Here is a 15,270-nt window from a genome sequence, read left to right on the forward strand (position 1 = left end):
AATGCAGTCCTAATACTTTGATCACAGCTCCCCACAGTTGTGTGTCGTAGTACTGGTGGTAACATTTTGAAATATATGTATATTTTCAAGAGTTGAACTCTTGATAATTTGGTAAAGCAGTTTTTGTAGCCAACAGTGTTTCAAAAGCAGTGAAGCAAATACATTATGGCATTATTTGGGTTAACTGGTGTTAGAAGTTTTCAGTCCTGTTAGATCTCTTAAAAATACAAAAATATGGTGTTACAGTATTTAAGTACTTGCAAAAGTTCTATTTACAACAATTATATTGTGACTACAGCCTGCAAGTAAAGAAATCTGGCTTCATTTAAACGATGTGAGAAAGTGCACTCATCATGAGGCTGGTCGCTCTCTAGTTCTAGTATAGTGGATTCATTTGTGAGTTCAAGTAAAAGTCCAGATAGACCGTGTTAACCCTGTTTGGTTTGTAAAGTTGATGTTTCTTACCAAAGACAGAACACAAAGGCAGAATCAGGCAAAAAAAGGCAGTGACAGGTTTGTACAAACTCTAGATTTCCTTATAGATACATTTTAATTGTTTTTCAACAGTTTAGACTGTAATGCCCAATGTGTCATTATACAAATTATTAAAAAATATTCTGCAGTGCAAACATATATCCAAGAACACCTTTTAAAATACAATATAAACTGAGTCACATTTGAAAACATAAATCCAGAAGGCCCAAAGAGATGACACCATGCTATTAGACAGCTGTCAGTAGAAACCTTGATTAATTACACTTCCTGCTTTCATGGTGATAACGGTGGTTAGAGCAGCAAGTATTTCTGACAGAGTCACAGTGGAGAGGCGCTGACACCCATCAGATCATATAAGAAAGGCTACTTCACACAGCTATACCTGAGTAAAATAATCCCTTTGCAATTTGCCCTTTCTGTAAAGCTCCAGTCGTGCTTTTTTTATGAGCCAGAGTGCCCCCTGCAGGATAGCGTGATTAAGGCTACTAATATGTGTGTGTTTAAAGACCCTCAGTTACTTCCTAAGAAGACCATCAGTATTGGTTTGGAGGATTTCAAAAGTCCAATCCAGACTATTCTCATTTGCCTTCTATTTTCTTTTATGTGCAGGTCAAACAGAAATGTGTAAAAATGTGAGCTATAAAATGACATCTTCAAAATACACTGCTGCTGCGTGTTTTTGGTGTAACCTATTTAGGTGTCTTCTGCATTCTGGGGAGGGCAAAAAAAAAAAAAATCACATAATGACTGTTTTGCTTGAGCAGAAGGGTACTGCCTGTCATTAAAAAGCACTTAAAGAGCCACATGAAGTATAATGGTTTTTGGATGCACCACCTGCAAATAATATGCCACTGATGGTGCATATAATTAGCATGAGATGAGGTCCAGAGATGCAATAATTCAATTTAATAGAGGCCTACTTTCCAGTATAATCAGGAGTCATATAAAAGTTGTATTAGATATCTTTACAGTATAGAATTAAAATGTAACAAAATCAACAGTTAAAGGCAGTTATTGCAATATATGTGTACATAAACATACCCACTACACATCTGTGCATCTCTACTATAACACTATGGAATCTGGCAAAGCTATATTTGTGATTTACCTACAGACTGAGAGAACAAACCTGGCTGAAAGTGTTATATGGTGGATGGACGTGACAATACCAGAGAGGCGTTCCTATGAGTCAGAGTCCTGTTCCTCCTCCTCCTCCTCCTCGTAGTAGCGGTTCCTCTTGATTATATCCTCTGCAGTCAGCTCCTCGGCATCACTTCCTTCTTTGTCCTCCTCCCAGAAGCCAACATCCTGGGAGGTGCGGTTCTGCTTTGGTTGGAGAGGTGGAGAGGGTGATGGTGAGAGATCCGGGGAGATGCTTCTGAGAGAGCCCTCTTCTACCGCCATCTTGTCTGCAGCTGCCTTAGCTGTCTGTGCTTGTTCCTGTTGCTCGGGCAGAGTCTCCACTTCCTCCACTGAGATGGTCTCACTCTGTATTTGAGGCTCTTTCTTTTCTTGCGGTTTCATCTGCTGAAGCTCTGGCTGATTTTCCTTGGGTGGCTCCTCAGTTGGGTTTTTCTCCTCAAAGGATTTCCTCCATTCCAGCAGGGATCTGAGAGGGCGACGGTGTCCCCTGGGTTCCAGACTGGTTGCGGTGCTGGGTTTAGCTGCGATTGTAAATGGCCGACTGCGCTCCTTTAGAGAGGAGCTCCTCCTCAGGCTCTTCAGTTCAGCCCGATCTGAGCTCTGGAAGGATGATGGCACATCATCCACCGGGGGCCACTTGGCTCTCACAGATCGGCCAAAAGCAGCTCCCTCTGTGACTGGACTGAGCGCTGGCGTCCCAGCCTGGCCCTCACCAGCCGGAGGAGGCCAGGCGACCCTCAGCCTGCGTGCGTCCGCCAGCTTCTCTGCAGACTGGAGCTTCTCTCCAGAGGCGGCATGTGTCTGCCTACGAGTCTCCAGCAAGGCAGTCAGGTCTGTAACTTTAACCTGCGGGGATGTTTCCTCAACCGGCTGTTCGTCAGAGGTACTCTCAGCCGGACGCGTCACCGCTGCTGGTCTCTCTTGTTCTTTTGGCTTCACTGCTTCCTCACCTTCCTCTCCATCAGCTCGAGGCTCCCAAAGCTCCTTGTGAGGCCGATGGCCAAAGCCCTCATCGTAGTTGCCTTTAGCTTTAAACAGCTGGCTGAAATGGGGCTTGCAGTAGACGTTACCATGCAGCGAAGCATAGTTCCCAAGACTAGAAATAGAGAGCAGCAAAGATAATATTTTGCAATTGGCCCTGTTTGTCAGCCATTGAGCATATTTAAAGTATACAATATTTACAGCTTGCTTTTAAAGACACAATGAAAAGTAAGACGTCTCAGGAAACAGTGCGAGCCTAACCTGAGCTTAGTGCTGCAGTGAACACAGCGGAAGCAGCTTTTGTGGTAGACGTGCTGCAGAGCCACCAGTCTCTCCAGCGGGTACACGGTCTTCAGACAAGCGATGCACGTCTCCCTCACCGGTGGGCAGAACTTCTAAAACACACACCAATAGTCACATATAACCATCATCAGCCAGGGTTGAAATGGATTTTTTTTTATGAGTCCTGCATGTCTGTGACTGACTCACCCTCAGTGCTTTGGGTTGTTCGCTGTTCTCCCCTGAAACAGACACAAACACACAAACTGTCAATCTGCTGTAGCTCAGCTGAAACCTGCAATCGAGCCAAACTGTACTTCACTCTGGGTGCCAAAGGTATTACTACTGCAGTTCTTTTTTCCATTTTGACATTCATACAGGTAACATGCCCCGGTGGTATCCGCTAAGACTGACCATTGCACTCAGGTGCAGGACTGTGTTTCTGATCAGCTGCTGCAGATGTTTTCGGAGCAGGCTGCTCTGGGGTCAGACCCTGGAGGACACACAAAGTAAAGGAAAAGAGGAAAACAAACACAATGTGTAAATTGGCTCGGACATAATGAACGGTTCTGCATTTCCCCCATTTCTGGTGGAGGTAGGAAGGAAGAAATCAAAGAAACAGGAAGACAGCTAACAATGTATATGCAGTAACATCAGGGGGTGGAGACAAAGACTCATAAATCACCAACACATGGTGTTGCCTCCATCACTGCTATATGTTAACTTTACTTTTGTGAACAAATGCAGTCAGAGTTCAGTCATCTTCTGATGCATGAGAACGGGCTGTTTTCAGACCATTTTAATTGTCTAAAAGCGTGAAGTGTTTTTTTTTTTTTACTGTGGATGGTCAAACTCCAATAATGTGGGAAATACTGTGAGTTTGTGCGTGATTAAATCCACCTACATGATACATTTATTGACTTATCTGCAACAATTCTGGATTATTGGAGCTTCTGAATTCCCATTACAAACAGATGTTATTTCAAAACAATCAAAATCTATATTTCTTAATACACAATACAATAAGGAGTTAGTTTCTTTTAAACTATGTTAGAAATTTCTTATTTATAGGGCTTTAGTTTGTGTTTTTGAATATACTTACAAAAAATAAAAAAGTTTCACCATAAGAAAACTTTTAAGTTATCATTAATATTTTGGTAGATTATATTTTAGCTGTTATACAGAATGAACTCACAGAGGGAGTGGTGCCTTGTTTAAAAACAGCAGCCTGGTACTTGGCCATCTTCTCCTTCATGGACGTCGACTCCAGCACTCTGTCAACCACAGGCGGACCTACAGCAGAGGAGACCGTCACACTCAATGATGTGATGCTAACTCATGAAAACTCCGGCTGCATTTCACTAAAACAACACAATAGCTCTTCAGCTTAAAAGTACTGTATAATTCATACTGCAGCTGTGGCACAAATGACTGTGTTCCCTGAAACATTACCCACCCACATACATGCACACACTGCAAAGGTCTGAAGCAAATGTGTTTTAAGGAAAAGATCACATAAGCAGCCTGGGGGTTAAAGGTTCGGGGTTAGTCTTAATTTAATTCTGTGCATTTTATCGCCTCATAAAAAACCTCTACTAATTGTTCAAAGGGCTGTGTGTGTGTGTGTGTTTGTCTTTACCCCCTTGTTGGTCCATGTCCTCTGATGAAGTACTGCGCAGTGTTGTTCTGCCACCCTGTAGGAGTAAAATGATGGTGGAATCAGAGATCCAGTTTACCGCTGCTCATAAACTCGTCCGTGCGTCAACGCTGTTTCCTCTCCTGACTTTGTTGATGACATACATCCATAATTACATTTGTTTACCAAAGCTTTACTGCCTTCCTGTCTTTCAGTCAAACATCACTAGAAATCCTACATTTTCATAAAACACAGATCCTTTGCATTTAGGTTTCTGTATCTATTTTTTTTTTTTTTTTTTGAATGAATTTCCACAAGATACAGTGACTGAAAAATCTTTACATCATTAAAAAGCTTGCCATACTGTTGTCCTGTGTTTGTTATAAGACATGTTTTGATGCCACAGTGTTGTTTACTTCTAAGACTTTTCCAGCGATGCACAGAATAGATTTTTAGAGAGACAACATGTTGTGGTTCAGTTTGCGTGTGATTTAATACTATAGGCTACTATTTTAGTCTCTGTCAACTAGTGTAAAGAGCGAGAGAGAGTCTGAAATTATTTCTGAGACAAAGATTACTGGCAAGTACAAGTTTCACTGCCTGCACGTCAGGCACTGTCTGTCCTGCTGCCTGCACGACACATGGACATCATCATGGACTGATGTAAACCCACAGCACCGTGAGTCCTCACTGTAAAACAGGTAGATCATATTTAAGTATGAAAATCCTTATTAACATGAAATATCTTCTGTGTTTCAGGCATTATCCAGAATTATTTTTGATAGATGTCCATCTTCAGAATAAAGCCTTCAGGGGCGCTACACCTGAATCTTGCCTCCATATTCCACCCTTACTGTTCCCATGAAGGCCTTTAACACAGCGTCATAACCACAAGTACTAAACTACAGGCTCCATCTCTGCAACACTGCGGTAAAGACAGAAAAATGCCAGGTATGCATGGACAGCCACCAACATGCCTTCGACCTGCAGTCAGAACCACAGAAAATATTACACTGCACTTTACTAAAGGAATGGACTTTGTGTGTGTGTGTGTGTGTCTGTGTGAGTTTCTGACATTGGCTACTTTCAGGGGCACATTTCCGACTAAAGACCAGTTAACTGGGGACAGCTTGTCCAAGTGAGGACAAAAGCTGTGTGCCCAATTGATACAAAAGCTGATTTCTGGGTCAGAGGTTATGGTTGGGGTAAGTCTCTGAATGTAAGTCTGTGTAACTTCACCAAAAGTGACCTAAGTCAATGTGTGTGTGTGCGTGTCCACGTGTCACCAACACTAATGAGTAAACCAGACAGTTTGTCTCAGCAGTTCTCCGAAACACACATGAACGTAAAGAGCTTTAGCCAATTAAAACAGCCCATTTCTTCAGGCTGCTTCACTGTGAGGTCCTGTTGTGCCACCATCTTCCTCTGCCACGTAAACCCAAACACCTCCTGGGTTCTGAAACACCACGAGGGCTCGGCTACGCTGACCTGCAGTGCTTGTGTTCGCTGAAGAGGAAGATATTCAGCCTTTTCAGCCAGTATTGACGGAGTTAGTGTTACAATGCTCCAAGTCTAACCTGTGAATGTTTACCAGCAACTTTTACACTTCTTCTTTCTTCGTGTTGACGAGTGAAAAACTAGAAAGCCTAAAACTGAAGCTGTTTGAAATCCAGGGCACACAGTGTGGCTAATGGAGAGGGAGATAACGACAGTTGCACCTCAGATGTGACTCTGAAGAACGAAACAGCCCTCGCTCAGGAATGTTCCCACATTCCTCAGCTATGGAAGGTGAAGAGTGGAGGGCTTGTTGTTTTGGGCTCAGAGGGAGAGAGACACCCAGAGAAAGTGGAAGGGAAGGGCAGGAACAGGAGGGGGAGAAAATCCAGGTGGAACAAGACTACTTTAGAAAATACAGGCAGCGGAGAACACTAGGACAGACAGCGCCATGTTTTAACTGTTAGGCAGCATTTCAGTAATGCGTGTAAACTAATGACACAGTCCAGATTCACAATAGAAACAATACTCCTAATTATTCTGTTCTGTTTGGTGACAATCAGCTACATTTTTTGAGTTGCAGAAACAATAACTGGCAGATGAATGCACGGCGCAGCAGCAGGCTGCTAGTTAGATCTGAGTGGTTAAGAGTTCCTTCAAAGGTACAAATTATTTGTAGTTGTGAAAGCAGTGTCAGGTTGTGCAACATAGGGTTAACCACATGTGAAAAACTATGTTCTGCCTTTTAACCACCATCAGTACAGTAAATCCCAAACATCTACATTGTGGTTACAGTTAATGCCTGAGAAACATGGCCAATAGATGCACAGCTGTCACAGCTGTCAATAAAGAAGAGACTAAGAGGCTCATTCATGGAAACAAATATGATCTCACTGAACGTCAGATGTGTGCACAAACTGAGAAGGTCTGTCCCACTTTTGGAGATACTTAAATAACTGAATTATTAATAAAGTGAGGGGATGTCAGTGCTTGAGGAAGCGTGTGTCTGTCAATGTGTCTCGAATGTATTGTGTACGTGCTCCCTCCAGTCTGTAACTACCTTGCCCATGGTGTCCTCTCCTCTCTCAAACCTCATCTTCAGGTTGTTCAGTGGAACTCTGGGTTTTTCGTAAATGGAACAGGGGCTGGTTGGAACTTGTTCTTCATGCTTTTCAGGTCTTTCACTGTTTGTCAGCTCATCCCTGTCCATCCCTCTCTGTTCTTCACCTTGGGGTGCCTTTGGAGCTGCGGAGGGCTTCTGGACACGACTGGTTGTAAGCTGGCCTCCCTGAGCGGTCAGTGGGCCGGGGCTCTCTAATGGAGGATGGTGCTCGGCTTCAGGAGCAGGCCTGGACAGAGCAGGAGGCCTGTTGCGGGAGCTGGACTGGCTAGGAGGTGGGGCAGATGGAGGTTTTGCCTGATCAAGGTTCCCTGCCTGCTCCCAGCGCTTCTTCAGAGCACTCAGGTTGGCTGACCGCAGGGAGGGTGCCGCACTCTCTGAAGTCTGTGAGGAAGAGAAAAAGAAGTTAAACAGTGAAACGTAAAGAAAAGCAACACTATAAAGTCTGTTCTTCTCATGCTGGTGTCACTTTGCGTGCTAACTGAACTATTTCCATTTGGCAACACGGCATATACAGCACTAAACATACAGCTTAAACCTTGATTCACCACGATGGGATGAAGGAATCTGAACTCGGCTTCACTGACAGATGAGGTGAACAGCTGTTCAAAGCTGGTCCAGGAAATAGATGCTTTGCTGCGGCTGCTGAAGGCAACGATTGGCTCAAGATGGAGCACGCTCGCAGACTTTTTCAGTTGCATTCCTTTCAACGTGACAACTTCACCTTTCCCCCCAAAAACCACCACTCAGCCATTCGTGTCAACCAAACATGTTGGGCTACAAACAGCACAACAGAACAACAGGAGGCAACGCTGTGCAACCTCCAGGAACAGCCCTAATCATGAATGAGGAACGACACGTTGAAGAAAGAGGATGTGGACGTGTGAATCAATCAACCTCACGTAAGTTAATTCATCAACTAATAAAACTTTAAAAACAATGTGAGCGTTTGTGAGCAAATGTTCCAGCTGAGGTCACATCAGCAGGAGACAATTAAACACCAAGATATTATTAAAAGCACAAACTGCAAATCAATTTTCAGCTTAACTTACAGACGATAAGAGATGACAACAGACCAAAACACACAATTAGTCCCCAAAAGACGTAACTACCTCAGCATATTCATACATTAAGTGAAACTTCTACAAATAAGTTATGAACATGCACACACAGAAAGACAGACAAAAAAAGAAAGAAGAGACAAATAAGAACACAAGAAAGGACTCAACAAAAGAGACCAAGCACCCAAAGCTGACGAAAAACAGACGTACAATTACTGTCTTTGTGAGGCCAGTCCAGCGTGAACAGGAAGAACTGGACAGTGAAAAGATTGTTCCCCTTGTTAAAGCAAAAAGAAAAAAAAACTGAGTGAATGCAATGGAGTGGCCAAACGAGTTGAGAGCACCACAGAACAGCAAGAAAAGTGAGAGTCCTCCGGTCGGTCCTTCTCTACAGCTCAAAGTGCTGACAGACAGTGAGAGGCAGAGCTCCTCCAGATGTTAGCGGCTTGACAAAATCTGGTCCGAAGAGCCAGTCCAAGCCCTTTAACACCAGGAAAGTGAATGACAGAGAGAGAGAGTCAGAATACCCAGGAAACCAGAGCAGGAAATGCTACATTTGGGGAAAAGTTAACTCTTTGCTCACTGTGTCGGCTTTGACATTTTTCCACTGGCAAATGATTTCTGAAGATAGTCGTGCTAAATGTGTCAGCATAGCACTTCTCTTCACCGACCGAACAAAGGAGTCAAATAAGAAATGGCACAAAATGTGGAATACAAGACATACAAGAAAAATCATCAAGTGAAAGCAGGAATGAGTCGTAACAGAGTTTCAGCATCAGAAGAGACACATCACACAATATCAAACAAAACGCTTGGTGTTTATTTTGAGATTTAAAAGTATTCACTAAAAATGCAAACTATGAAACTGACTAAAACTGGGAGTCTCTTTGTTTGACTTAACGGTGTTAAGGCAGCTATATCAGCCGGAGGAGATGATACACACTGAACGAGTCTGAATGCTCCTCCACAAATCACTCACACATACAGAAGCTTTGACTTTTCAAACAAATTCCTGACTGAGCCGAACTAACCGGATCCTGCAAAGACAGAATCACTGCACCGAAACCATCAGTGGTTTGATAGGTGGCGAAAGACGACCTGGTCTGTTTGGACTCTGGAGGACTGAGCACAGCTATTACTTCCACGGTTCATGAGGTCCAACAAGTTCTGAGAACGGCTGCACCAACTGATACCATGAGGATCAACTCTGAGACCTTCAGGCCTGTTTGCAGGTTCTGAAGGAGGAACATGCACCAGGAGAACATTATCTCTTCGGTGTGATGACAGCTCGTAGAAAATCTGCAGTGATAACTGGCTCCAAGTACGATTTACTACATACAATGAAAACAGGAGTAAATGAGGTGGACAGAACAAATCTATCCAATCCTCAGCACCATTCTTTTATCAATCAGATTATATTTTTATCAGTGATTTTCTCTAAAAATGACCAAAATAATCTCAGATGCCCCTCACACGTCACCAGAGCCCAAACTGAAGCCCAAAAGTTCCAAAAGTATCAGCTTCCAAGTCAGACAGAGAAGCTGTAACCAAAACATGTTTGATATTTTTAAGAATTTCATTCATCATTTCCTGTCATTTATCAATGTAACTTATCTAATGGACTAATCGTTTCACTGACCACCCCCTTCACCCAACCCCCCACCCCCCCAAACACACACACACACGCAGACAGATGGTCTTTTACGCTGCTCATTCAAACTTGCCTCAGGCGCGTCAGGTTATAATCAAATGTTTTAACTAGACTTCTGCATCCCTGTAACAGCACGCGCACACACACACACACACACACACACACACACACACACACACACACACACACACATCACTGGTTCCTGAACATTATTACAAACTGTGATGAATCACACTAAAACGTTATCATGAACCTGACAACTTGAGCTTGTAGTCTTTACAGAAATGAGCCTTCAGAGCATCTTTTCAGTTCTGTTCTGCATGCAAAGAAGAAATGAAGACCAGTTGCTTTCACTGACAGTACATTCACATCACGTTTCTGCAGGAGTTGAGAAACAAAGCCTTCTTGTCATTGTCTTTATCAGCCTGACCACTAAACAAAGACTAGAGAAGCTAACATTTTTTTAAAGCAGCTGGCTCTGTCACTCACTCTCACACACACACACACACACACACACACACACACACACACACACACACACACAGGTAAACAATCACATTTCGTGCTGCACACACACAGCAACATTACCTTGTATTTCTTCATGGCATTAGCTGATCAGTTACTCATCTAATCTCAGTCCTGCTTTGTTTATCAGTCTTTCACACTGACAAAGCAGCTAGACACAGAGCATTGAAGAGGGATTACAGCGTAGTAGGATTATAGGCTTGATAGCCTACCCATCGCAACAAGTGGCCAATGAGAGGTCAGCTAAGACACTGGGCCCAGACAATGTGTTGGCAGGGTGAGCGTATGTGTACGCTCCTCATGTCAACATGCAATTTATTCATTTAGCACCACCAGCACCTACAGGGCAAATGAGGCGAGACGTGCAGCATAAACACATTTCATTTAATCATGAGTTTGTTCAGAGAGGCTTATCAAAACGCTGTAAACAAGATGTGTCATGGATTTAAGATTGTGGATCACAATTTAAGCTGTATGCTACTATTTCATAAATCCCAAGACGTGTCTCTGAACTGAAATAAGATGTCTAACAGAAATACCTTTTTCTTCTCTGCGCTGGACTCCTCAGCAGCTCTCTGGTACCTGAGAAACACAGAAACAACACTGACCTCTGGTGACTCAAAACAAAAACAAACTAGACTTTTTCTAAGACTCACAGCGTTTCTTCTTTCAAGAACCGTGCCAGGTGTTTAAGAACTTTAGAGCTGTGAATTCTAGATTTAGCTTTAGTTTGTATTTAGATTCTGTAGTATAGTACAACATAATAATATCAATATAGAGTAAGGGCTTTCTTTTTCATTCATTTTCAATACATCATCAGCTCAGTGAAGAGGATAATCATTTGTTTTCTGTCTGGAAAAAGAAAAATGCATAAGTAGTTTGAACTAGCTCAATATAGTCCTAAATAGAGCTCAAACATTGTGTATTTTTAACATACTGTATGTAAAAAAAAAAAAACCCTGGCAGAACAGGAAATGTCATGAAGAACATGAGGCAGTCATGTGGGCCAAACACAGCGGCACTACCTGGAACTGCACTGTAATACAGATAGTTTCACATGTGTAAACTGACATCGAACATGAGTGGCACGTGTCACTCACTTGAAGAAGCGATCAGCTATGGCATTGTTTCTCCCCCGGCCACTCAGTGACAGCTCCTTCGCAGTCACGCGCAAGGACTGCGTCGCCCAGGACCGTCGATTGAATGGACCACTTTCCATCTCTGGCAGCTAAGTGAGTACCTGAAACACAAACACGACAGCCATTAGCCATTTTCATTACCTCACCTATTATAACTCTTCACGCCTAAGTAATTTCCCGAAAGTTTAGCAGAGAAAACTAAACTTCAGTCATATTGTAGTTGTATGTGTTAAGCAATTGAGACCACCACACTGACAGTACGGCCCTGTTTTAAATGGATAAGCAAGGCTAAAATCTATCTTGACATGTACAGACTCTTCACAGTGTTGGTGCCAGAGTCCAGGTTTGTGCACGCAGAGGAACCATCTTCAGTGTGAGATCACTGATTTACAAGATGCTCTCCATCAGCTTACATCTTGTCAGCCCCCACCCCCGGACGTACATACCAAAGAGTGCATGCACATGCAGTATCTGTGCTCATACAGCCGTGTATGCAAACAAGTCAACATGCTCAAACTTGCACTTCATCTTGTGCCACTTGATTGCAAGACAGAAACACAACTACAAACTGCGAGCACATTGTCATTATGAGAGGAGAACTCGCCAAGATAACATGCCACAACCGCACTGCGTGACACACACAATCTGTCTTTATCTTCACTCCAACAAACCCACACTTAAAGTGCTGCAGATGAGCCTCTGATAAACTTTCTGCGTCTGGAGAGACATCCTAATGTCAGGCCATGAATCCCTCCTTTCATGCTCAGACAGCATGTGTTTAAATCACCACCGAGCACAGCTGGGAGACTCAATCATAATCATTTCTCTGACTGTCTGAGCCTTTTCACTCAGGTGTGCCTATTACATCACCACTCAGATACAAAGCGATAATGGCAAGAGGACTTTGGACCGAAATGAATTTCAACACAGCCATGATTTTAAACACTCAAAACCGGTCAAATGAAACGACACCTCTGCCTGTACGACCTGCAGACTTACCCATTCAGATAAATACAATATGATACACATTACATGTTAATACTATGGAATTATATATAATCATATATAATTACTTTCACTTATTGTCAGACCAGTGTTTAGGTCTCTAGATGCGTGGGGGCAAAGGCTAAGAATTAGATCCAACACACTGATATGAAGGACAGTCCACAGTTCAAGTACTTTAAATACATTTATTACCTCTTAACAGCTTGGGCCCGTTTACCGCTGCCACAGGCTTTAATGCCTACCAATCAAGTTAGTTAATCTTGTCTGTTGATTAGTTGTAAGACTATTCCAGCCTGCATTGGATGGAAAGGCAGGGACACACCCTGATCAGATCACCAGTCCCTCACAGGGACAACGCAGGTGAGTTCAGAGTCACCAATGCACCTCTTTTGCATATCCTTTAACTGTTAAAGGAAGCCAGAGCAACTGAAGAAACCAGGAAACCTGCAAAAATAACAAGGGATGAGAATCAAGTTCTTGTCGCTGTAAGTGCACAACGAGAAGAGCTGAGCAGAGCTGCCGTCTGGAAATCAATACACAGCAGGAAATATTACAGATTGAAATGAAGAACAGGGTGGAGTCATGGTATGTTTTCATCAGTGTGAAAACAATCATAAGGCTCTACATTCTGACTGTCTTACTCAGTTTGGAAGCCGGAGATTAAAGAAGCTAAACTGTTCACTCAGTATTGTAAAAGAAGCTATTGTTACAATTTTAGGACATGCAAGCCACTATTGAAACCCAAAGAAACACTGTACACACTGCTGTTTCTAAATGTAACACATCTTTACGACATGTGCCAAAACTTTTACAAGTCCAACAGACAAGAGACAACTTACATTTACCTGTTACTGGTTTAATTAGCATTTATCAATACAAGTCTGTCCTCGGGTCAGCTTGAGGCACCGTTTGGAGTATTTTTAATTAGCATTGAAAGAAAACTGTTCAAGCTTTCTAAGCTTCACCATCACATAGCCAACAGGTTTAGTTTGTTTTTGTGTGACAACAGGGAGCTTTAATGAATTGCTTCGGCTTTCTTGTTTGACGGCTCCACACCTCCCAGCCTGGCAGGGTTCACTTGACGTATCCCTTCTCTGAATTCAAGCTTCGGGAGAGAGAACATTGATGAAATTGTCATTAATCTGGCGTAACAAAGGCAACAGAACATAAACAGTGCCTCTCCAAAGGTGGCCCTGTTTCTGCAGCTCACCTGCAAGTGGAGCCTTGAAACCATTGCAAGCCATCTGATATATGAGCTTTTGAAATCTGATCATCTAAACACCCGCACTTAGCTTCATCTCCATCACTTGTTCTTAGTGAAAGGTGGATACTAACCTTTAACCCTGGCTTTAAACCATGTTCTCCTTAACAACAAGTAACCACAAAACAGCCAGATCCAGTCTGAGTCATGAGGGAGGAGGAGTCCGCATTACTGAACACATGAACGACCTAAGACGCAGTTATTATTATTGAAAAACAAAAGCACTAAACATGTTGCTTTTATATAGGAATAACTGAGGTTGCTCTGAAAAAGCAGCACTGGGCCGATGTAACACACCAACGTGACTTCTGTTGAAGATTGACAGGCCTGCTCAGAGGCAAACGTTATGTGAAGCATTTTAATTTCAGGTGTGTGTGTGTTAACACTGGAAGCGCCTGTTGGGGAACGTCTGTGTGCGCTGGTCGAAAGCCAAAGTTCAGAGTTCCAGGGGAAACATTTCCATACGTTCACCTCGTGACATGTAAGTTTACAGTGAGGAGTAGACGGTGGCAGCCTACAGCACAGCCTCAGCAGCTGGACTCTTTGGTATCGATCGTCTCGGAAGACGGTGAATCCTTTGAGAGCGAGACACAGCACGCGCACGTGCGTAATTCTAAAAATCACCGTCAAAATCGAAACACTCACATTCGACTCCTCAACGTACACTTTTTCGTATCTTTAAAATGGCCACTATAGAGCTATTTCCACCTGTTTTCACACCCTTGCTGCGAGTTTTGTCTTACCTGTGCGAACTTCCGTTGAGTCACTCTTTTGTGAAACCTGGAGACACCTGACACCTGTTGCCGCCGCTGCGTCACCGCCCGGTGTGGACCCGCCAGAGGTGGAGAGAGCGAAGAAGCGTCATGGGAGTGGCAGAGCCGCGTCATGTGATCTCATACACCAATGACCTTGGGTTTTGCCTTACCCCTACCTGGTGCTTTTTGTCCGTGTGAGCGCGCTTCCATACCACCCACCAAAATTCCTGAGAAAGACTCCCTCACTTTTCAAGCGAGCGGACACACTGAAGAGCTCAGGTTTCTTAAAGTGTGTGTGACAAAGCAGCAACTGATTCCCCATGGACTGACAGTGCAGTGATGTAGACTGTGACAGAGTTTTTTAATTAGGTTAAATTAAAGTGCCATAATAACAATACTTCTAGTGATGATGATAATAATAATAATCAGAAGATACTTCATTTATATTGAAGCTTTCAAGCACAAAGTCCACCTCAAAGTGCTTTACAAAACAATGAGAAGAACAATGAGTAGATAACCAGTCAATATGTTGAAGAAGAGAGCTCTGGTTCAGGCATTTTCTTGCTCTGTGAGCAGAGGTGACAATGTAGGTACAAAGGTTATATGCAATATTAAAATGATTTAGTGTCTGCAGAGCAATAGGAAACTTCAAATAATAGTCCCTTTGTGAGATCTTGTGTTCTTAATTGTAAATGGGAATAAAAATAGTTAATTGCTGTACGTGG

The 15,270-nt window shown here is 43.0% G+C and overlaps 1 protein-coding gene across 3 annotated transcripts; it reads right to left on the reverse strand.

Moving 5' to 3' along the window:
• Positions 1–512: 512 nt before the first annotated feature.
• On the reverse strand, positions 513–14,608 carry LOC143326958 (LIM domain and actin-binding protein 1-like). Of its 3 annotated transcripts, none has more exons than XM_076741051.1 (10): positions 14,534–14,608; positions 11,486–11,625; positions 10,925–10,967; positions 7,089–7,532; positions 4,538–4,592; positions 4,094–4,191; positions 3,313–3,391; positions 3,109–3,140; positions 2,881–3,011; positions 513–2,734 (listed from the first exon to the last, which is right to left on the reverse strand). In XM_076741051.1, exons 2-10 carry the CDS (start codon positions 11,602–11,604, stop codon positions 1,678–1,680), a joined length of 2,058 nt encoding a protein of 685 aa, XP_076597166.1. In that variant the 5' UTR covers positions 11,605–11,625; positions 14,534–14,608; the 3' UTR covers positions 513–1,677. The 3 variants fall into 3 exon arrangements, with proteins under 3 accessions (XP_076597166.1, XP_076597156.1, XP_076597176.1); XM_076741041.1 differs by having other exon boundaries at positions 514–2,734; positions 2,881–3,014; XM_076741061.1 differs by lacking the exons at positions 10,925–10,967; positions 11,486–11,625; positions 14,534–14,608 and adding an exon at positions 10,449–10,518 and having other exon boundaries at positions 514–2,734; positions 2,881–3,014.
• Positions 14,609–15,270: the final 662 nt, after the last annotated feature.

This window comes from Chaetodon auriga, chromosome 2 (assembly GCF_051107435.1).
Source record: "Chaetodon auriga isolate fChaAug3 chromosome 2, fChaAug3.hap1, whole genome shotgun sequence".
Classification (NCBI taxonomy): domain Eukaryota; kingdom Metazoa; phylum Chordata; class Actinopteri; order Chaetodontiformes; family Chaetodontidae; genus Chaetodon; species Chaetodon auriga.

Excerpts from the sequence above, each read along its gene's own strand:
- LOC143326958 (XM_076741041.1), bottom strand. The coding sequence starts at position 11,604 with ATGGAAAGTGGTCCATTCAATCGACGGTCCTGGGCGACGCAGTCCTTG. Across the intron at positions 4,593-7,088 it reads GAGAGGACACCATGGGCAAG|GGTGGCAGAACAACACTGCG; the intron begins GTAGTTACAGAC and ends TTACTCCTACAG. Across the intron at positions 4,192-4,537 it reads GGACATGGACCAACAAGGGG|GTCCGCCTGTGGTTGACAGA; the intron begins GTAAAGACAAAC and ends CCTCTGCTGTAG.